Source organism: Podarcis tiliguerta (assembly GCF_965153285.1).
Source record: "Podarcis tiliguerta genome assembly, chromosome: 7".
Lineage (NCBI taxonomy): Eukaryota > Metazoa > Chordata > Lepidosauria > Squamata > Lacertidae > Podarcis > Podarcis tiliguerta.
Window position 1 is genome coordinate 65,116,775 of NC_139540.1, and position 23,705 is coordinate 65,140,479.

The window sequence follows — 23,705 nt, forward strand, 5'->3', positions numbered from 1 at the left end:
CTGATCTATGGCATTTCCCTAATGGATATGACATTCATGTGTTTAAAGTTTCTCTGGATCAGAGCTAGAAGGGGGAAAAACGGTGCTTTATTTCCAGCATACAATAAAGGCTTCTATGTGTAGCAAATGCCCACCATTTCTCAGCTTTGCAAACATAAATTAAAGCAGTGCCTTTGAATTGAAATTGAAATTAAAGTTTGCCCTTTGAATTTGGCTTCAAAAGACTGGGATGATGTATTATATCATACCTACCTTTTGCAGTTCATCAGCTGTGTGGCCCCTGGCCCCAGAAAGGAGGACTTTCAAGGCAACTGCCAAATTTACAGGAGAGAACAGGATGCTTTCACAGTGTTCATCCTTGCTCAACTTCAGGAAAAAGTCAAGGGCAGCTTTTGCATTTGCTTCTGTGTGAGGAGAGGCCATTACAAAATCTAAAAGCAAGGACAGAGCACTGCAATTTTCAGAAATCATTAGGCGACTGGTTGGCCACAGTGGGAACTGCATGCTGGACTAGATAGGCTACTAGCCCATGGGTAGGCAAACTAAGGCTCAGGGGCCGGATCCGGCCCAATTGCCAGGCTCCAACCTGGTGGAATGCTCTGTCCCATGAGACTAGGGCCCTACAGGACTTGATCTCCTTCCACAGGGCCTGTAAGACAGAGCTATTCCGCCTGGCCTTCAGTTTGAATTAGCCTGATCCAATATCCCCTTTTCCCTTTCCTCTTCTATGAATAAACCCTTTCTGGGACCCCACATTTAAATTCTTCCCTGGTCTCCTTTCTGACCCTAGTAGGACTAACTTGGCCAGTTATCCCTAGTGATCATTCGTTGTCTACTGACTGGGTTCCCCCCCCCAAAAAAAATGACCCCTGAATTTTTTAATTCTATTGATATTGATGCTGCATTTTATGTTGTATACTATGCTGTTTTATAAGTTGCATTTTATTCAACTTTTTATATTTGCTGTTAGCCACCCTGAGCCCGGTTTTTAAACCGGGAATGGCGGGGTATAAATAAAAATTTATTATTTATTATTATTAAATCTGGCCCGCAGACAGTCCAGGAAGTGTGTTTTTACATTAGTAGAATGTGCCCTTTTATTTAAAATGCACCTCTGGGTTATTTGTGGGGCATAGGAATTCATTCATTTCCCCCCCCCAAAAAAAAAATATAGTCCAGCCCCCCACAAGGTCTGAGGGACAGTGGACTAGCCCCCTGCTGAAAAAGCTTGCTGACCCCTGCACTAGCCTAAGCCAGGAGACTCTTCTCTTGTCTAAGGCGACTCGTGGCTCCTCTTTATAGAAACATGGCCAGTTATAAGCTTTTAAACATCTTCTAATGTAACATATAGCCAAGGTGTGGATTTGAATCTAGGTGCCTCTGGTGTGAGCACAACTCTCTGCAGTGCATTAGCTTTCAAGGGACGATTTCACATTAGACTGTTTAGCATCATAGCATCACCTACAGGCAGCAAGTGGAAGAACTCCCCCTTTCAGCCATACAGGGAAACTTGCTTATATTCTTCTGCTCAATCCCCACTTTTAGCAATGTCAGCCAGTGTGGTGTAGTGGTTAAGAGCAGTAGACTTGTAATCTGGTGAACCGGGTTCGCGTCTCCGCTCCTCCACATGCAGCTGCTGGGTGACCTTGGGCCAGTCACACTTCTTTGAAGTCTCTCAGCCCCACTCACCTCACAGAGTGTTGTTTGTGGGGGAGGAAAGGAAAGGAGAATGTTAGCCGCTTTGAGACTCCCTTGGGTAGTGATAAAGGGGGATGTCAAATCCAAACTCCTCCTCCTCCTCCTCTTCTTCTTCTTCTCCTCACCCCACCCCTGTTTCATGCCACCTCTGTTTGCATACCAAAGCCCTGGGCACCTCCACCTTTGGAAGATAAGTGATTAGAGAGAAGGTCTTTGGAGCCCTGGTTGTTAAATTCCCTTCTTAGACATACTGGGTTGCAGCCAAACGGAGACTGCAATCCCAACCCCACTTACCTGGGAGTAAATCCCATTAAATTCAGTAGGACTGACTTTTGAGTATACATGGTTAGGGCTGCATTATGTCATAACTAACTTGTTCCATTGATTTCAGTGGGTTCTAAAGTGTGATCAACTTAGGCTAGATCCAACATGTTATTTGCCTGGTACCATCATTGTTATTGATTAGATGCTAGATTAATTTAGGCGCTAGATATCATAGCCATCTCCAAATATCTCAAGAGCTGTCATGTGGAAGAGGGAACAAGCTTGTTTTCTCCTGCTCTGGCGGGCAGGACTCAAACCAGTGGCTTCAAGTTACAAGAAAGGAGATTCTGAATCTCGGAAAAACTTTCTCACAATAAGAGCTGTTCAAAAGTGTAACAGTCTCCCTCGGGAGGTTGTGGACTCCCCATCCTTGGAGATTTTTATGCAGAGGTTGGACGGCCATTTGTCATGGATGCTTTAGCTGAGATTCCTGCTTTGGAGAGGGTTGGACTAAATTCTCCTTGTGGTCCCTTCCAACTATGTGATTCTATGATTAACTCAATTAGCTTCTCTCAAACTTTTAATGACAACTAGGGACTTTTTGTAGGGACACGGGTGGCACTGTGGGTTTAACCACAGAGCCTAGGACTTGCCGATCAGAAGGTCAGCGGTTCAAATCCCTGTGACAGGGTGAGCTCCCGTTGCTCAATCCCTGCTCCTGCCAACTTAGCAGTTCGAAAGCATGTCAAAGTACAAGTAGATAAATAGGTACCGCTCCAGCGGGAAGGTAAACGGCGTTTCCTTGCACTGCTCTGGTTCGCCAGAAGCGGCTTAGTCATGCTGGCCACATGACCCGGAAGCTGTACGCCGGCTCCCTCGGCCAATAAAGCGAGATGAGTGCCACAACTCCAGAGTCGGTCACGAATGGACCTAGTGGTCAGGGGTCTCTCTACCTTTACCTCTAGGGACTGATGGGATAAACTGGCAGATCTACTAACAAACCTACAACGGAAACTAAATTATACAAATTTCCATCAACAAAAGCAAGGGTGAGTTCAGCTTTGAAAAATAAGACATTTCTTTACCTGGTCTTCCAGGGTGCATTTAAGAGCTGCTTGACAGAGAGTTGGTTGTTGCTCACTGGAGAATATATCTATATATAGGCCTTTTCCACACCTACTTTATTTTGATTTGCATTTGTTAGGAACAGATGACTAAATATAATTTGCCTAATGAAGCCAAAAGTGGTGGCCTCAAACTGAGCATTTTTTTCTAAAATCAAGGAAAACCTTCACTTGGAATATCCTACGAACAACAGAATGGTACACTCTAATCCTAAACAGCCTGAACCTAAACACATTTACAAAGAAGTACCCTATTCCATTTTGCATTTTGCATATAAAACTATACCATTATAAGATCAGCCACGGAAGAGGGAGGGAATCTAGTATGAACCCGGAAGAGGCGGCATGGGCTTTGGGTCTCATAGAACGACATTATGGTGCTCCAACCCCTGTTTCAGGGGGATTATCAGGAAACATAAGTTTTGTTTTGTTTTGCTTAACTCCCTATTATATATAATTTTTATTTTCTGTTTTACAATTTAAAATACTCATTTTACATCCTTAAGATATCAATGACTTCCTTTCTTCTCTTTCGGTGGTTCATTTTACATATCATAAATCCCTGCACATAAAACTATACCATTCAGTATTCCATTATTACTGTACATCCATCAAAAAGTGTTTACACTGTTGTCAGAGCTGGCTCCTGGTCCCAGCTCACAGAGGACCAACGCTAGCCGGTAGTAATGTATCAAAGTCTTTATTGAAGTATAGTTTCCATTTCCAAGCCTCAGCGCCCCAGCTCTACGTCTAGGGTCTAGACCGGCGAAGCTCCATCTGAATCCCCGCCCCCTGTACACCAGTTTAAGACTCTAGCCTTACTCCACCTCTTCCGTCTCTCCTTTCTCCTCTGGGTCCTGCTACCCCCCGGGGTCCCTTCCTTCCTGGATTCCTCCGACGCAGACGTGGACCCCCCTGACTCCTCCCTCTCTCTTCGGCGGGCTTTAGGACCTGGCTCCCTATCCGGGCTGCCAACTGCTGCACCCTCCTGTACATTTGAACTTGGCGCGCGCGCGCAGCCTTCCACCTTCCTCTCGACCGTTTCCTCGCTCTCCGATGGAGGCGTGGCCACTCCTGCCTCATGTCCTCCCGCTGGCAGCGCGCTGCCTGATCCCGATGCCTGGGACTCCTCCCCTCTACTGCACTCTGGTGTGGACGCTGGTCCGGATTTCCAACTGCTGCTCTCTGAGTCCCCCCTGGCCCCTTCTTCCTGGGGTGTCCCCCTCGGCACCCCCCTTGCCCTGACCATGGGGGCCTCTTTCTGTGAATCTTCCGATTCACTGGAAAGACTCAGAGACCTCGGACTGCTGTCATCGCTGACATTTCCTTCGGACTCCTCCCCCTCGCTCTCTATTTCCTCCCTCTCCTGTGCCTCTGCTCCTGAACCCCTGACAACTGTTGAATTTATCTTAAGGCTGGGAGTGTTTTCAGCTGTATACAATTCTTTCCCACACTGTATATGTATTCAATAAACATTTTCCAATCTTCTTTAAATGTATGTTCTTGTTCTCGTACTCTATATGTTAAGTCTGCAAGTTGTGCATATTCTGCCAACTTAAGTTGCCATTCTTCTTTAGTTGGGACCTTGCTCGTTTTCCATTTTTGGGCTAACAAAACACAAACCGCAGTGGTAGCATACATAAATAACCTTTTTTTGACACCTGGGAATTTCAGTCTGAATTATCCCCAACAGAAAGGACTCGGGGGGGGGTTCGGGGGGAGTACTTTTAAACACTTTTTTCAATTCATTATGGATCATTTCCCAATACTTTTTTACCCTTTTACAAGTCCACCACATATGAAAGAGGAAACGTAAGTTTTAATATTGTGTCCTTAAAGGCATAAGTTTCAATCTAATAATGTGACGATAAATTGAGCAACCCTCCTACAACAACCGCATCCCCAAATTTGCTTCTTCCTTGCAAAAAAGGAGGGGGCCAAGGATGAGATTAAACGTAAATTCTAAAAACCCCTTTCAGGGTCAGCTAGTTCCATCAGAGATTGGAATTACACATCATCCCCCCCCCCCCCGCTTGCCCACTTGCTAAAAGAATACAAAGACTAGGCGACTGACTCATTTGTAAGAGTCATGATTGCATCACAGCAATCAACCTTAGAAGCCCTCAGGCATGGGTGTTCTACCTGTGTAATTAATAGGCTATTATTAAGGTTAACCATTATATCACAAGGAAATGTTACAAGGAAAACATGGGATTCACAAAGCCATCTTTCCCTTGTGGCATTAATTTGGGAGTTATCCAGGGCACTTGCAGTCTGGTGGCAGGTCAGTTTTCTCCTGCAATTTTTCACCAGGTGATATTTAAGAAGATCCCCTCCCCTAGCAATGTCCCCAAAACAGAAAGGAGCCTAGCAGAAGAGATCTGGTAGGTACAAGCAGAGATGGGCATATCTGTCCATTTTTTGTTTCTCTTTTTTTTTGTAATAATTTTTAATTTAATTTTCAAAAGATTAACACATTTACTTCAATACATAATAAATTTATATTTTCTCAACTTCCTGCCCCATTTTCCATGGCGTTTTAATTCTCCCCCATCTGCTGCACAATACCTTTTATTTCTTATAGCAACACAGCAATTGTATTCTCTCATTCCTGATGTTGCTCATACTTCAAATCCTGCTCCGAGTTCATCAAAGGATAATTATTTAGATAGTCTGAAAGGGGTTCCCATTCTTCCACAAAGCAGCCATCATTAGATTCCCTTATTTTGGCTGTTAACTGCCATTTCCGCATAGTCCATCACCTTACTTATCCATTCTTCTTTGGCAGGAACTTTTTCTTCCTTCCATTTTTGTGCGCAGAGAATCTTGGCATTTTTGGTTTCTCTCTGTGTCTCGTTTTCCCAGTTTCCAGTTTCCCACATTTCCACATCACTTTGGAAAAACATTTAGTCCTCATGGAAATTTATTGGCATTTTAGTGCAAATTTCTCCTACTGCTGTATACACTTATGCATTTTGCCCAATATATACATTTTTGCAAAAACCATTCTCTCTAACATAATGCATTTTTATGCACACTTGGCACTATAAAATTAGGAGAAGTGCAGTTTCAGAAGGATGACTCTATTTTGGTGCACCTATTGTTTCAGAAAATGCTGTTTAGGTTGCTCAACCTTTAAATGTGAACGGAATTTCACATTTGAACTGGATTTATCCCCCATCTCTAGGTACAAGGGAGATTAAGCACCTCCTCCCCCTAGATGTCTTCCCCACATGAATTCTTTGTCATCACAGCAAATGTGAGGCTGGAGCTACTTGTTTGCCAAGATAACATCTCCCTATACATAGTTTGAACTTTAATCCTCTACTGTTTTTGTGTGTATTCAATGTATATCGTTCAGCCCAGACACTGAGATCCAGCTCCGAGGGCCTTCTGGCGGTTCCCTCACTACAAGAATTGAGGTTACAGGGAACCAGGCAGAGGGCCTTTTCGGTTGTGGCACCCGCCCTGTGAAAAGCCCTCCCATCAGATGTCAAAGAGATAGTAGGATTCCTTAAAGCTGGGAAGTCTTCGCTGTTGTGTGAAATTTCCAATGCAAAATCAGCAGAGGCTTCTTAACCATTCACAACTTTAAAGTCACATGTAGGCAATGTCCACTTTGAAAGCTATAAGCTTATAAGTTGCAGGTATGGTTTTCTAAGACTTCAGTTCCAGTGCTGAATGACTGTAGGTAGATGGCCATTTAGGATGGGCATCAACAACTTGAGCCATAGCAGATATGAAATAGGAATAATCATAGGTGAGATAAAGCTACAGCATGGCACAACACTGGATGGAAAGAGGCAGGATGTTACAAAGGGAAGGTCTGGGTTATCATTTTTAAGGCATCTCAAAGACAACTATATATGTACACAACTTAAGAAGAGCAGGCTAGATCAGGCCAAAGGCCCATCTAAGTCGCTGCAGTGGCCAACCAGATGCCTATGGGACAAACAGGGCATGAGCAGTGGCGTCACAATAGGGGGGCGTGGGGGCGGTACGCCCCGGGTTCCGTGCCTGCGGTGGTGACAAGCCCACGGGGGCTCGCGGCAGCCCAAGCAGCCATCGCGCCGCCTTATCCGCCTTTGGAGGATCCTCCATTTCGGCTGCAGCCGTAAACAGAGGATCCCAGCGCCGGGAGCAAACCGCTAAGTACAATGCATGTGTGGCGTTGCACGCATGCGCTGTACGTAGCGACGCCACACATGCGCTGTACAGTGGTACCTCGGGTTACATATGCTTCAGGTTACAGACTCTGCTAACCCAGAAATATTACCTCAGGTTAAGAACTTTGCTTCAGGATGAGAACAGAAATCGTGCTCTGGCGGCGCAGCAACAGCAGAAGGCCCCATTAGCTAAAGTAGTGTTTCAGTTTAAGAACAGTTTCAGGTTAAGAATGGACCTCTGGAATGAATTAAGTACTTAACCTGAGGTACCACTGTATAGCGGTTTGCCGCCGGCGCTGCTCCAGCACCGTATGGACGGTGCCGGGATCCCTCTGTCTCCACTACAGCCGTGTTCGCGTTACATGCACCCTATGTCATGACGCCCACCCCTGGGCATGAGTGCAACAGCACTCTCTCTACCTCCAATTTCCAGCAGCTGGCATCCAGAGACATACTGCCACCAACAGAGGAGCTGGAACATAGCAACTGCGGCAAGTAGCAGCATTTTATAACAGAATTACAACTCATCAGTAGCTTAACCAGATGAACCTGTCCCTCCTTGTTCATTCAGAAATGGCACAAGTTGCCTGAGGCAGAAAATCCAAACGGCAACACTGGGTCATAAAAACATAATAATAAACTAAATCGTTGCCAATTTGCTGTTCCTTGACGGTACCCCGAAACCATAAATCACCTGAGGCATGCTGCCTCATTCTAACAAACAGCTGGCCTGGTGCCAAGTTTGGGAAACAAGCCTCTGTAGTTGCATTGGATCAAACCACAGCAGCTCTGCAAAGTCATGGGATCAAAGTCTAAGGAGCGCTCATCAGTTGCTCTTCATGTCTTCCATTTGCATTTCACCTCAACCCAAAGAACCTAATCCTTTTTGTGGCACAATCACCAGACGTTGGCTACTTAGCATGGAGATGGAGATTCTGAAGTCCCCACTTCAGAATCGGTGTTCCGGAATGCAAAGCAGAAACGGGATAACCAAAGCTTAGTGCTGTGTTCTCTCAGTTCCTTACCTCCTTCAAACTCAAGATGATCATAAGAAGAAGATGGAGAGGGAAGAATCGGGGGAAGATCCACATCTGAGAGCTGTCCCTGGCAAACTGCCTTCTAGTGTGTTGCTTCCAACAATGCTCCCCAGGGAATTACCAGCAGGAGACAATAGCAGCAGTGCTCTAATTTGTCATGGGTAGCTATGACCACAACACCACCATTTTAATTGCCCACAATGTCCCAACATAACTTTGCTCCAAGGCAGTGGAGGGATGGGGAGAGGGGTCGAAAAGAGGTTGAAAAAGTACACCAATCTGCATAATGTTTGCATGTAGTAATTTATATGTATAGGTATAAAATTAGGAGACCATTGCTATAATTTATATTGTAATACACTGCATCGCACCATGGTGGGGAAGACATCAGGTGACTTCCGTGCTTGACCAATCTGCTGACCAGGTTCTGCTAAATGTTAGTGGGCAATTTCAAGGTTCCTGGTCTCCCTTTTTATTAGGGCAACACACAGACCACCACATGATTTGATCCGGGCTGAACTGGCTAACACCCAACCCAGATTCATCCCGGAATGAGTTTGTAGAGATGGGTCTACTGTTCGATTTTAAATCTTAATTATAGATATAGTCAGCAGGGGGCAGACGAAAGAGAAACAGAGTCTTCTTCACAAACATCCCAACTGAGAGCAGGAGGATTCAGTCTTGCTGGGGTTTGCTTCACCTTGCCTTTAGGGATCTTGTTGGCAAAACGGATCCTTGCACCCTTTGCACCTAACACTCTGACCCCTGAATTCCCTGGATCTGGGGTTGTTGTTGTTTAGTCATTTAGTCGTGTCCGACCCTTCGCAACCCCATGGACCAGAGCACGCCAGGCCCTCCTGTCTTCCACTGCCTCCCGCAGTTTGGTCAAACTCATGCTGGTAGCTTTGAGAACACTGTCCAACCATCTCGTCCTCTGTCGTCCCCTTCTCCTTGTGCCCTCCATCTTTCCCAACATCAGGGTCTTTTCCAGGGAGTCTTCTCTTCTCATGAGGTGGCCAAAGTATTGGAGCCTCAGCTTCAGGATCTGTCCTTCCAGTGAGCACTCAGGGCTGATTTTCTTCAGAATGGATAGGTTCGATCTTCTTGCAGTCCATGGGACTCTCAAGAGTCTCCTCCAGCACCATAATTCAAAAGCATCAATTCTTCGGCGATCAGCCTTCTTTATGGTCCAGCTCTCACTTCCATGCATCACTACTGGAAAAACCATAGCTTTAACTATACGGACCTTTGTTGGCAAGCTGATGTCTCTGCTTTATAAGATGCTGTCTAACAGGGGTACCTTCCCTGAATTCATTCCAAGCTTAAATCTCAACTGACTCAAACCGTTTCAGGAGTTGGCCAGATTTGTTGCACAGTCCCACTTTTTATCTTCCTTATCTTTCAACTAGCTTTGGACTGGGTAGATCTCAAACAGAGGGCTGTCCTCTGGCAACCAACCCTTTGACAACGTACATGGCTACTCTAATTTAAAACGAACACTAGGTGATTCCAAACTCAAGAATGGTGGTGACAGGGCAGGCTGGATCCAAGCCTGGTGCAGATGTCAATGCTGGTATGATTGTGCCAGGATCCCTGCAGCTGCCTGTGGGTTCCAGACACAAGACACTATGTCCAGAGAAAATGAACGACTTGTTTATTTCAAAACCCACCAGTTAGAAATGGGAGCAGAAAGTCTGATAGAGGGTGGAGCTGAAACCATTTTTCCTGCATCATTTTTATGTATGTGCATACATACATGGAAACAATGCGTGCTATGTATTCATAGATCTCGCCGTATGCATTTTGCATATTCATGTAACGACTGTATGTGCAATAGGCATACATTTTTTAAACTGTATTTCTTATGTGTGCCATTGACTCCTCTCACTTCCTGTGTCTCACTCACTGGGCAGTCTAGAATATGCAAGGTGAGAATCTGATTTCCTCATCTGATGTGGGGCTGCAGAGCAGCAGTGGGTCAAAGGTTGCTTTGAACAAAGCTTTTAGACCCAAGCTGGACAGTTTCTTGTACTAGCAATGATTCCCATCCCCCAACCCATGTGTAAATGCCTGGATTATTGCCATGGGGACTGACTCTCACTGCTACTCCATTGGGCAGGTTGGACCAGGGTGGGGGACAGTGTAGCATTGTCACTGGCTTCTGGATAAATAGAGCCGATAAATGGCACCCAAAGAAATAGAACATGCCATCAGTGGGTACCTTTTGTATAAGTGCAGGTCTCAAGCCTGAGGAATCTCTCCGTGGTGTAGTGGTTAAGAGCAGTGGACTTTAACCTGGTGAACCTGGTTCACTTCCCCGCTCCTCCACTTGCAGCTGCTGGGTGACCTTGGGCTAGTCACACTTCTCTGATGTCTCTCAGCCCCACTCACCTCACAGAGTGTTTGTTGTGGGGGAGGAAGGGAAAGGAGATTGTTAGCCGCTTTCAGACGCCTTAAGGGGAGTGAAAGGCAGCATATCAAGTCCAAACTCCTCCTCCACTTTCCGCAGGGCCTGCAAGACAGAGCTGTTCCGCTTGACCTTTGGTTTGGACTCAGTCTGACCCTTATGTTTCCCTCCCCTTATGGTTTTGATCTATGGGCTACTTTTAAAATGAGGCTGCATTTTAAATTGCGTTTTAACCTGTATTTTACTTTATTTTTCTTATTATGTTTTTACTGTAATTTTACTGGTGTTAGCCGCCCTGAGCCCAGCTATAGCCGGGGAAGGAGGGGTATAAATAAAAAATTTATTATTATCAGTGGCATAGCGTGGGGGGTGCAGGGGGGGCCGGCTGCACCGGGTGCAACATCGGGGGGGGCGCTCGCACTCGCAGCTCTCTGCCCATACCTGGCTCGCTCACTCTCTCTCACTGCAGTGCTGGCTGTGCGAATCCGATCCGAGCCGCCGGGTCCCCGCCCACCGTGGATGGGAGGGTGCCAGGCGTGCGGTGCGGTGCGGAGAGAGAGCGAGGGACTATCTGGGGGAGGGACAGTGCAGCGGGGGGGCGCAAATTACTTGCCTTGCCCTGGGTTAGGGGGCGCAAATTACTTCCCTTGCCCCGGGTGCTGACAACCCACACTACGCCACTGATTATTATTATTATTATTAGCCAGGATGGCTACTCTCTGCCTTCACAGTTGCAGGCAATCCTGCTTCTGCATGCCACCTGCTGGAATCCACAGGAGGAGACAGTGCTCTTGGGCTCATATCCTGTGAGAACAGGATGCCGGACTAGATGGGCCAGTGGCCTGATCCAGCAAGCTCTTCTTATGTTCCTATATTCATTTCTTAGCATCTACACTCAAGTTTCACCTTCCATTTGGTCCACAGACTTTTTTTTTTACGAAGCTTATTTTAAAAAGTTATCCAATGCCCTTGACTGTACAAAAAGCAAAAAAAAAACCCCACAACTTTGTAATCCTAGCAGGAGAATGCAAATAAATGCAGTCAATGCACAGCTAGACTTTGAGCCCTGTCTTAGAACTATTTGAATCTCAAACTTCAAAATGCAGTCGCATCCAGAAAATTACATGTGTGCAACTGGATGGCATATTTGCAGATTCACAAGGAGGACAAGTCTGTCTGCTTTGATCTTCCTGCAACATATTTCTTTTTTGCAGCGTAAGAGGTTGCAACCCCACACTTTGCACAACGTCAACATTCTTTCCCTCTTAGTTGCTTCCCCCTGAACCTCTGATGACCAGGAGGAGAATTAAAGGACCAAAGAAAATCTGGCAGCACCCTGACCGCGGGACAGGGGTCCATTCTGTCTCCATGGAACGTAAGCAACAGCAACCTTCTTCCCAGCTTTGTAGATGGCTTACCCAGACAGAATTGCCATCTAATTCACAATGTAGACAAGACGAAAGACAACAAAATGAATTAGAAGGCTTGACCTAATGGTTACGTAATACGACTGCCCATGTATGCGGCTGCTGATTCGCTTCATTTCATTAGGATTGCTGGAAGAAAGATCAGCCGCCAACCTATCTTGTCATAGCTTCTCCACCACACTGTTTTTCCAAGAGCATGTGTGTGTTTGATTGACTACTGCAGATGAAAAGGTGCCAGTTGTCTCCCAAGCATCACACTTTTGTTATTAGTCTCTTGAAGGGGAAGGGAGGGAGAGGGAGAGGGAGAGGATAAGGGCAAATTGTTCGTTTGTCCACACTGGTGTGTCATTCCCCCAAAGTTCCCATTAATATTACGCAGGCACTGTCAAAGTACTGTTTTCAGCTCCAGCTAAGCTAAGAATCAAAGCAAAAATCACATTACCCAGGCATGTGATTTCAGCATACAATTTTAACATGTGATTTTAGTTAATATACTTGTTTTAAAATTTGCTAAGTTTTACATTAAGTTTTTATGTACACCTTTGTGTGACTTGCTTTTAACGCTTACTTTTATTAGTATCGTAATGAAAGTTTTAGAGTGCCTTTTGTAAAGCACTTGGAGGTCTTAGGTTTGAATAAGCAGCATGTAATGGTGTGAAAATAACAGCAGCAGCAGCAAGTAAAAATAAGCCAGAAGTGCACTCTGGAAAAGTGCAACATCCCAAGCTGTGCAGAAAGGCCATTCAATTCCACTTCTAGCTTAGAAGGGACAGAGCAATGATTCTGTAGCACTGGGTGTTCTACATCTGGAAAAGTTACCCATTGCCAGTATATACCTCATATGAGATCGACACTTCGGGTGACTCCGAGTAACCCTGAAAGTTAATGAAAGCTAATTGCTTCATGATCCCTAAGCTGTCATTAATGGAGATTAGCAGAGCATCCGTCTCTTCAGTGCCTGCCTTGTTGGCACGTATCACTAGAAATGGCAGCAAGAAGTGTGTTTATAGAAATGTCTTCCCTGTGGGGATTAAACCAGTCTGTGCTTTCGGGAGCTTTAAATCCAATCACCACCCTCATCTGATTCTTCGCAACTCCTGAGTCATGTCTGCACGTTACCTTGTATTTCAATCTTGTTTTTAAGTTGTATTTCAATCAACTTGTTTTATTATTGGTTGTTAGCCGCCCTGAGCCCGGTCATGGCTAGGGAGGGAGGGGTATAAATAAAAGTTGTTATTATTAGTATTATTAGTAGTATTAGTATTATTCCCTGAGATGACTCCACAAAAAGGAAAATGAGCTTCTGATAACTGGCTTTGAAGACTGAACAAAAGGTTGGTTTAAGGAAAGTAGAAGAGTTGGATGTTATTATGAAGAAAGAGTTTTGTATAAGTTTTTTAAGCTGATAGTTGGAGAATTGGGAGTCTTTTCTTTTCTTTACTTTTCATGTAAAAATATGCTTGATATTTGATGTTGATTTCTGTATATATATTTTTCAAGCTTTAATAAAAATAGCTTGATAAAGCAGGGGAAATGAATGCTAGGAAAATGTCATTGCCCTACAATCCTTTTTAAAAAATAAATGCATCCTTCAGACATTTTCAGCTGGTAAAACAACCAGATAAGTCACCTCTCCTTGAAAACAAGATCATTATAATAGGTAATAAAGATTGCATCTAAGAGTCAGTTTAGACATACATAATGTTCAAGCAGTTGCAGACAGTATCAGGATCAAATTAGTCCATGATAATGATGCTTCTGAATGTATTTTAAGTAACTCATGGCCACCCGCAACTGGTGGTGATGTTGCAATTCTTTCTTTGATTACACAGATTTCAAAGGAGCTCAGGTAGCACAGCACATTTTCCAGCTGTACCTAATGCAGGAGGATATAATAACTTCTCTTTTTAAAAATAAGTGAAGGGCAAATCTCCCTCTCACACATACCCCTGGATTGATTCAGAATTCAAAACAAAGCAGAAAATTGCTTAGTAATTCTGTATGCAGTACACCTTCATCTATTATACCTAAAAGAAAAGCTTATGTGCTTTTAACAAAAGATTTTTAGAACATTTTTTTTCCAATTCACTATATATCATCTCCCAGTAAGTCTTAACCTTTTTGCATGTCCACCATATGTGATAGAATGTACCTTCTTTTTCTTTGCATTTCCAGCAGATATCTGATTCAGATTTATACATTTTAGCTAATTTACTTGGTGTCAATTATTTTCATGCAATCAATCTGCTCTCTCTCCTATAGAAAAGCAAGGACCCTTGAACCATCCCTCCTTATGGGCCTGTCTCTCACCGTGCTTGATGATCAGGTCTAATGTTCTCATGCGATGCAAAAGAGCTATTCTGCTTTTCCTCCCTTGTAGGATGTGGAGTAGCAGACTTTTAGCACCCGTGATAAAGGGAATAATGGCAAATGAGGTGTGTCAGCTTGTACTTGAATCAATGCACACATTCCCATTTCACCTCAGGCAGCAAAACGAGACCCCTGTGTCTCCTGATACTAAAAATTGTCCTTAATTGTAAACGGAACAATTATTCCCCAATACATGCTGTAAAAAAAAAGAAGAATCACAAATCATCTTATGACCTTATCACTTCAGCGTGCTTTTATTTCCACCTTCAGCTGAAACAAGATGCTAATCCAGCCAGTTTCAAAATGCCTTAAAAATATGCATCTTATTTCAATTACCATTTGTGCTAACTTCAGTTTCCAGCCCTTATCTCACTGCAATGATGCTCTGTTTTCCGTGGGGGCGAGGTCTGAGCAAGCAAAAAGCTGCTCGTGTGGAAAATTAATTGAGGCCCTTGGTTGACTCAGTCAAACATCAGAACCTCTCAACGTGGCAAGGGGGGCAGATTCCAGATTCAGTCAGTCTACTCATGGGGACTCAGTTGTCCTCCTTTCTCCAGTGTGGGGGGAGCTTATTCAGGGAGGCAGGGTAAGACAGCATAAAATGTTCATTTGCAAGCACCCCTACTCAGTGGTGCTGTGGGTTAAACCACAGAGCCTAGGACTTGCCAATCAGAAGGTCAGCAGTTCAAATCCCCTTGATGGGGTGAGCTCCCGTTGCTCAGTCCCTGCTCCTGCCCACCTAGCAGTTTGAAAGCACGTCAAAGTGCAAGTAGATAAATAGGTACCGCTCCGGCAGGAAGGTAAATGGCATTTCCGTGCGCTGCTCTAATTTGCCAGAAGCGGCTTAGTCATGCTGGCCACATGACCCGGAAGCTGTACGCCAGCTCCCACGGCCAATAAAGCGAGATGAGCGCCACAACCCTAGAGTTGGCCACGACTGGACCTAATGGTCAGGGGTCCCTTTACCTTTACCATTACCTACTCAATTACTTGTGATACACCAAATGCTAGTTTAAATGTCAGTAGAAGACTGGCCTTAAGCAGTGCTGTTTTTCTAGCAAAAGGGGTTCAGGAACTCAGCATGCATGCCTCCCTTGTTCACTTAGAATGGCAATGGCACCCACCTGAGAGGTGCCATTGGAAGTTGAGTCCTGGTAACCTCCTGCTAGGGGAGAAATCCCTGCCACTAGCCCTAAATGATAGCTCAATAGGAAGCCCGACGTGCCTCAGACTAGCGAGCCACAATACATGCCTGCCAAGCCTCATTTGAGGGGCTGAAAGGCAAATTGTGCATTAAAATTGTGCCGCTTGTTGGCTGATGCCAAAGGTAGGGCTCGGTCCTTTATGTTCTGTGTGTAAAGTGCTCCCCCTGGTGATCATTGCTATCTTGCACTCTTTTGTCTTTATTTGGGAGCACTTCTACCTTAGGGTTACCAGGCGTCCCCAGATTTGCAAATCTGTCCCCGGATAAATTCTGTCCCTGGAATGTCCCCAGATCTGCAAATTTGTCCCCGGGAATTGTGGCAGTGGCAGCCTCAGCAGCCCGGAGCCAGCCTGGTAGCGCAGTTGGCTCTGGCTGGCTTCAGGAGCTGCTCACTGCCGCCACCACTGCTGAAGGAGAACTAGGGACGTCTGGCAGTACAGAGCTCCTCCCCCTTCCCCCTTTGTTTCGACAGATTGGGGGAGGCTCAGGAGTCACAGGCGGGCAGGCGTTGCCCAGGTGTTGCCCAGGAGGGGTGCAAGGCGTGTGGTTTCTCTGCCAGGCAAGGTGAAAAGCCCTTATTTCGCACCCTGTGAAACATAAATGTGCAGTTTTTTAAAAAAACTGGGCAACAGGCCATGACTCCCAAGTCTCCCCCGATCTCCTGCACCTTTCCTCCTTTGTTTTGACTGACCGAGTCGGCTCGGGAGTTAAGGGCAGGTGGCTGTTGCCCATTTTTTAAAAAAAAGACTCTGCACGTTTATTTATACAATATGCATGTGTGCTTGGGCCTAGGGTCTTTTGCCTCACCATCCCCACACTGACTCCCTGCTGCTACTCTGCTTCCAAAAAAAAAAAAAAAAAGGATCCCCAGATTCATTGAAAAAAATCTGGTAACTATATCCTACCTTCTCTTTATTTTTCCAGTATTAAGAGCATAAGAAGCTGCCTTCTTATTGGTGTATCTACCTCAGTATTGTCTACTCTGAGTGGAAGCACCTCCCCAGGGTTTCAGACAGAAGACCTTCCCAGCCCTACTTGGACTGAACCAATCTAGGACCTGCTGGATGTGAGACCGATGAGCAAGGCCCTCTCCTAGCCGCTTTTACTACTGAATGTGGTCTTTCTGTTTTAATGTAGCATCTTGCGCCTCTCCCCACCCTGCAAGTCTGCTTCCTAACTTGCTCTGCTGCTGCTTTCCATTATGGCAGAGAAATCTCTTGACATGGTTAGTGCTGGTAAAATAGTAACTCAGTGTTTCCCAAAAGTGTGTGATACCGCCCCTTTGGGGGTGTTGGAACGGTCCAGGGGGACTGTAGCCTTGGGTGCAATGGGAGGGGGCATTGAATAAAAATAAGGGGTGGTGGAAGCATAAAGAAAGAAGAGAAGGAAAAATGGCAAAACCATTTGTACATGTTTCATCTGTTGGGAGGCTCTGCACTAGCTGAAAACATGGCGGCCAACATCAACCTTGGTAGACGGCAGGTGTGGGGAGCATTTTTCAGGGCCGTGTCCCTTGCTAGGAAACTTTCAGGGGCCCACTTGACGGTGATGGTTGGAGCCAGCCGCAAAGGTGGGTGGAGCGACAAATGTTTATTTAGAGAGGCATGCATCTACCCAAGGCATGATGGACAACAGCAACAACCGGGGGAAAGAAGACATATCTTACAAGGACAGGAAGAAACACCACAGACAGAATAATTGCCACACACAGGAAGAACAAGGATATACAGTGGTACCTCAGGTTAAGTACTTAATTCATTTCGGAGGTCCGTACTTAACCTGAAACAGTCTTAACCTGAAGCACCACTTTAGCTAATGGGGCCTGCTGCTGCTGCTGCCATGCCGCCGGAGCCCGATTTCTGTTCTCATCCTGAAGCAAAGTTCTTAACCTGAAGCACTATTTCTGGGTTAGCGGAGTCTGTAACCTGAAGCGTATGTAACCTGAGGTACCACTGTAATTTGAGTTCCTCACTTGTAGTTTTGTAAATCATTTAATGTGTCAACACGAATAGAAGTTATTAATATTGCAGTTGTTGTATAAGGGATTGTTATTAAGACCGGAATGCAATGGAAATTAGTAAGATTTTTATTTTATTTTTGAAATTATTTTATTTGGTTTTTCAGATTTAAAATTTACAGCCACATATCCAACATACAACATAAAAACAAGAGTCCAATAAATCTCTTGAACTTTCCTTTTCCCCATTGTGGGTCCTACTGTTAATCATTTCGTCCTGCATCTTTTATCATAATCCAAATCTTTTATCTTTCCATTGTATCTAAAATTCACTGTTAAACTACATTTATTCTGATATTCTGAAATTAATAAGATTTTGGAATGCAGAAATAAAGGAAAGAATTAAACTATCAAATCCAGCACACAGGGGGCCACTTTATCTAAATTATGCAATTTGGTATTTGAACGATTGGTATTTATAATAAATTGGTATTGTTATAATGAGGCTATTAAAGGTAAAGGGACCCCTGACTGTTAGGTCCAGTTGTGACCCACTCTGGGGTTGTGGTGCTCATCTCGCTTTATTGGCCGAGGGAGCCGGCGTACAGCTTCCGGATCATGTGGCCAGCATGACTAAGCCGCTTCTGGCGAACCAGAGCAGTGCATGGAAACCCCGTTTACCTTCCCGCCTGAGCGGTACCTATTTATCTACTTGCACTGTGTGATTTTGAACTGCTAGGTTGGCAGGAAGTGAGGCTATTATTGCATTGTAATTCAAAACTAATAAAAATAAAATATTATCAAAAATAAAATAGAGAGGCATCAAGAGTCACATGCAACTCCCAGGCCAAAATTTTCCATCCCTGGTGTAAGTGGTCCCCTATTGCAAAAGAAATAAAAAACAGACCTTAATATTACATTGGACAAGGCACTTTGTTTTCAGCCCTTTTCAATATGCTGAAAGAAGGAGTCTGACTTGTGTTTTAAGGGGAGCAGAGTTTGCCAAGAAAAAGGATGGCATTGCTAGGATTGTGCCGGATGCAGAAGAGGAATGGGTGATTAGCCTCAAATAGTTTATAGGATGGCAAGGATCTGTTGGAGACCACAGCGCCTGTGGCAGCGGCTGCTTTTGTCCCCACTTCGTCAACGTCCACAAAGGCTTTGTGAAGCACTTTGGATAAGTATAGTTGATCAGAGGCAGCCATCCCAGAAAGGTCAGCTCTAGATCTGTCAAACACATCAATCATCCCCAGGGCTTGCAAAGGCGAGTTGAGGTCGAAGGACTCTTCAAGTTTGAACTGGGGGAGATACACCTCGACATTCTCCTCTGTCAAGTTTTCTGAGGCAGTCCAGCATGCTAAATTCTCACTGGTCATGGTGTTTTCAACCTGTATGGCAAAAAAAAAAAAAAAAAATTAAGAAACAACATGGCTAAAATAAACATCGCCAGGGCTGGATTTAGTTTTAATGAGGCCCTAAACAACTGTAGGGGTGGCACTGTGGGTTAAACCACAAAGCCTAGGACTTGCCAATCAGAAGGTCGGCGATTCAAATCCCCACGACAGGGTGAGCTCCTGTTGCTCGGTCCCTGCTCCTGCCAACCTAGCAGTTCGAAAGCACCTCAAAGTGCAAGTAGATAAATAGGTACCACTCTGGCGGGAAGGTAAACGGCGTTTCCATGCGCTGCTCTGGTTCCCCAGAAGTGGCTTAGTCATGCTGGCCACATGACCCAGAAGCTGTACACCGGCTCCCTCGGCCAATAAAGCGAGATGAGCCTGCAACCCCAGAGTCGGCCATGACTGGGCCTAATGGTCAGGGGTCCCTTTGCCTTTACTTTAAGCTACTGAAGGTCATGAGGCCCTTTATATGTCCAGCTGTCCTTTGTAAACAACAAATTGCAGCTGTTTTTTGTGTTGAATATATATGGTAATTTATGGACCAAATAGGTATCTAATGCCATTTGCACATGTTGTCATGCAACCAGTCCATGCAGAATGTAGGCACCCTATATATAGAAATGAGAAAAAAAGTGATATTTGAGGGAGCAGGCTAGCTACTTACATTGCAGGAGCCTACACAACACAAAACACTGTTGCTGTGCGTAGGTTTTATTTTATTTGTTTTTATGTTATATTTTGGAAATGTACATCCAGGGGTTTTTTTCCTTTAATTTTTTGGGGGGCCTGCAAGAGAGTGGGGCCCTAAGCTATAGCTTGTTTAGCTTATATATAAATCCGGCACTGAACATCACACACAGGAAATATATGGGATACAGAACTCCTCTTGCAGAAAAATGAAATTTATTAAATGTGCCAATATGATTGGAAGTAAAAAAAGCAACTCTGTAGCTGCTGATAAGGGATCAAGATCAAGACTGAATGTAATAGGACTAATTAAGGCTTCGGAAGCAGGACAAAATAAAATGATCTCACTTTGAAATCTAGCCCGCGGGAGGCCACACAAAATTTATAATTGGCTTTATAACTGATACATATTTGAATTTGAATTGTAATTTGAGATTGATATAATGTGGTTTATATTGGATTTTAGTAAAATTTGTAAAATTATTTACAAAACAAAACATGATTCACTGTACGTTATGGGGGCAAATCTCTGGAAAAGACCCTGATGTTGGTAAAGATGGAGGGCACAAGGAGAAGGGGACGACAGAGGACGAGATGGTTAGACAGTGTTCTCGAAGCTGCCAGCATGAGTTTGACCAAACTGCGGGAGGCAGTGGAAGACAGGAGTGCCTGGTGTGCTCTGGTCCATGGGGTCACAAAGAGCCGGACATGACTAAACGACTAAACAACAACGTCAAAAGCATTCTGCAACTCTGTGATTTATATTTCAAACATGGTGACTTGTTTGTGACTTACCTGTTTCAAATTGCCGATGTCGTCTGGCAATATAATGACCATGGACAACACTTTGCCATGGTAGGGGAGGCAAAGGATCTGTGCATCCCTCTCCATTGTGTATCCCAGCTTAAATCGACCTTTCTGGTGCATCATCTGTACATGTTTACTTTCATTCTGTTTCGAAGGGCAATAGAGAAAGACGTAGGTTTAGCAGAAACACACACGCTCTGGTTGTCAATAAATATGGCACGAAGACTTCACTTCTTGGGTCAGCCCAATGCACAAATGATAGCATTGTACAAGCCAATTCTTCAGGTGGTTGTAGCTGGCAGGGGACAGGACTGGCTAAGAATGGGAGCTGTGAGGAAATATATGATTAAAATCCCAGGTCAACCACAATTTTGCTAGGTGAGGCTACTATGCTTGTCTGCTTCACAGAGGGTGGGTCAACACACAGGAAAAAATGCTTTAAATAAGTCAGAAATTAAATTGTTATAGCAAAAGAAAAAAACATGATGTAAAAATCACATAGAAAATTCCTTTGCTCTCTGGCGCTATCTGGTGTTGCATATTTATACTGCATTCAAAGCGGGGGGGCGGTTTACAAATACAGTGGTACCTCGCAAGACGAATGCCTCGGAAGACGAAAAACTCGCAAGACGAAAGAGTTTTTCGTTTTCTGAGTTGCTTCGCAAGACGGATTTCCCTATGGGCTTGCTTCACAAGACGAAATGTCTTGCGCCTTTTTTTTTAAACCCCCAATGCATTCCTATGGGAAACCGTCAATACACAGTGGTGCTTCGCAGAACGAAAAAACTCGCAGAACGAATTAATTTTGTCTTGCGAGGCACCACTGTACAGCCGAATCAAGAGTTGCTGTTGAGTTACTGAGCTAACGTATGTGATGTGCTTTGAATATTTGAAGTGAATTGAATGTATGCTCCATTTTCTGTCCACCAGAGATGGCCTTATTTTCTGCTACCTTTCCTTGGTGAAAACACTGCATCTCCCCCCGCCCCTTGGTGAAATTTTTAGGAATGCCTTTTGACCATTTTTGTAGCATTTGTAGTAAATATTGCTTAATGTTCTGTAATAAGTTGCAGGCGTTTCATGTATTTCTTTAAAAACGTAGCACTTAATATAATAAAAAATATCTAAATGGTTTAGTTGAAAACATTTCAATACAACTTATAAAATTTCCTAAAAACAAGATAAAATTGTGACTGTGTATCATAAATAAAACTGAGCACTGTACGAAACAAAAAATTAAAAACAAAGAGTCAAAGTCCCAGTAAGTCGGGGGAAGCATATAAATCTTCAACTAGTGGGTCAAGACCCCATGGAAATATATGGTAAAAAATATATGGTTTTTTTTAAAAAAAGGATCCCCAAATGCATGTCTGCATTAAAAGCAGGTTCTGATTCTGAAAGGGTTGGATATATAAATTTTCTACGATAAGTACGGCAAAATGCGTTGAGGGATTAAACATTCTACTACGTGTTCTTAAATTTTAAATCCCTTTTGCAAGATATTTCTGTGGCAACACGCAGCCTGGTAGTAGAATGGAGGTCCTGGGCGTGGAACCTACTTATTTGTTTAACCTATTTATTACATGTATATGCTACCCTTCGCCTGAGGATCATAGGGCAGTTTACAATATAAAAACGCAAAAATACATAATATAATGACGAATTGCACATCTAAAAACAACTCCACATGAGCTAACCTGATGGACTACGCTGAAATGGCAAAGCTAACTGGAAAGCTCAGGAACCAAGAAGGCAAAAACTTTTTTTAAAATGGGAAAAATCCATAATTTATTTAAGCAGATGAAATCTGCAAGCAGATGAAAACATTAGCAGGATTTTTACCTCACTTGTAGCAAACACTATGGAAAAGATGGATAGGTATAAAATATAGAATATGGAATAATATGGCAGTTGTAAATGTTGACAATAGGACCCATGGATGGAATGGGGGGCAGTCTCAAGTAATCTCTATATATGGATATGTATTTGGATTGTTATTTTTTTTATTTGTAAAGTCAAATAAAAATTATTTCAATTTTTTTTAAAAAAAAACATCTCCACATGTAATCGTCCTCTCTGTCGCTGTAGAGATTGTTTAGTAATAGAGGAGCGCCCTCTTGTGAATCCTTGGAGTAAAATCATTTGCATTATACAGACTTTAGCTTAAGCCACACATATAGCAGAATAAAGCTGTGAGCTGATAGAAGAGGATGTGCCACTTCACATGCCCACGTGGGCTGCTATTTATTTAGTACTCCCCCCAGTGCTGGATTTGTGTATAAGCTAAATAAGCTATAGCTCAGGGCCCCACTTGAATTTACAATAGCTTATAATAAGTCTAAACCTTAACGGTAAGGATACGATGTACAGAACACCACATCAGAAGGAAAAGAGATGGAAAGAAAAAGTGAAACTCAGGCTCCTTCTGGCCTCTTATTATGGTCAGCATGACCTTGAAGAAGAGATTTTGCAGAACCGTTTTCAGCTTCTACGTTGCTGTATTCAGCTTCTCTGAAGGAATAACCCAAACTTCGTGAACCTTCTGCTTGTTTCTTTCACATAGATAAGCTTCCAGAACCCTCTTGAATTAATTAGAATAGGAAAGATCTCTACACATCAGATCAGTACTTTTCTGCACTAAGAAATGCAAACTGACATATATATCTAGCTCAGCAGCATTTACACAGACTAGCAGGCATTCTCCAGAGCTTCAGATAGAAGTCTTTCCTAAACACATGTAGAGATGTTGAGGACTGAAGCTTGGACCTTTTGCCTCTTGCCAAAGGAAGTGCAGGATCCATGGCTTGAGCCAGCCAGCCAATCAAGTCCTTGACCTGTTCTACTTCTCAGCTGAGAAGGCTGATAGAGTGCCATTGGGCCGCCATTTTGTAACATACTTGAATCAGCATTGAACATTCACACAATTCTAAAAGGATAGATTCAGTTGTGCCACGATACCTCATTCAGCTTAAATTCTCTTTCTGTCGTAAGCTTTGGGTCAAACTGGTGTTCCCAAGTTGCTTTAAAATAGACGGCGTTTGCCAGCACCAACACAGCGTCTGGCTGAATAGTTCCCGGAGGGAAAAGGTCCTTGATGTTTCCTTAGAGAAAAGAAATTTGAATTAATGTGGATTTTTTAAAAAGTATAACCTCACCACCT

The 23,705-nt window shown here is 43.9% G+C and overlaps 1 protein-coding gene and 1 long non-coding RNA gene across 2 annotated transcripts in view; both read right to left on the reverse strand.

Annotated features, from left to right (window-relative positions):
- Positions 1-17,272: 17,272 nt before the first annotated feature.
- LOC310681772 overlaps positions 17,273-23,705 on the reverse strand; it is a 47,683-nt gene continuing 41,250 nt past the window's right edge. The window contains exon 2 of the long non-coding RNA XR_014513605.1: positions 17,273-17,433. This is a non-coding gene — a long non-coding RNA (uncharacterized lncRNA). The remainder of the gene's footprint in view (positions 17,434-23,705) is intronic.
- The window catches only part of SERPINB5 (serpin family B member 5), a 38,305-nt gene continuing 32,735 nt past the window's right edge, over positions 18,136-23,705 (reverse strand). The window contains exons 12-14 of the mRNA XM_083450296.1: positions 23,504-23,646; positions 20,534-20,689; positions 18,136-19,042 (exon numbers count right to left, since the gene is read on the reverse strand). Of these exons, the coding sequence (XP_083306422.1) occupies positions 18,638-19,042; positions 20,534-20,689; positions 23,504-23,646 (704 nt within the window). The 3' untranslated portion in view covers positions 18,136-18,637. The remainder of the gene's footprint in view (positions 19,043-20,533; positions 20,690-23,503; positions 23,647-23,705) is intronic.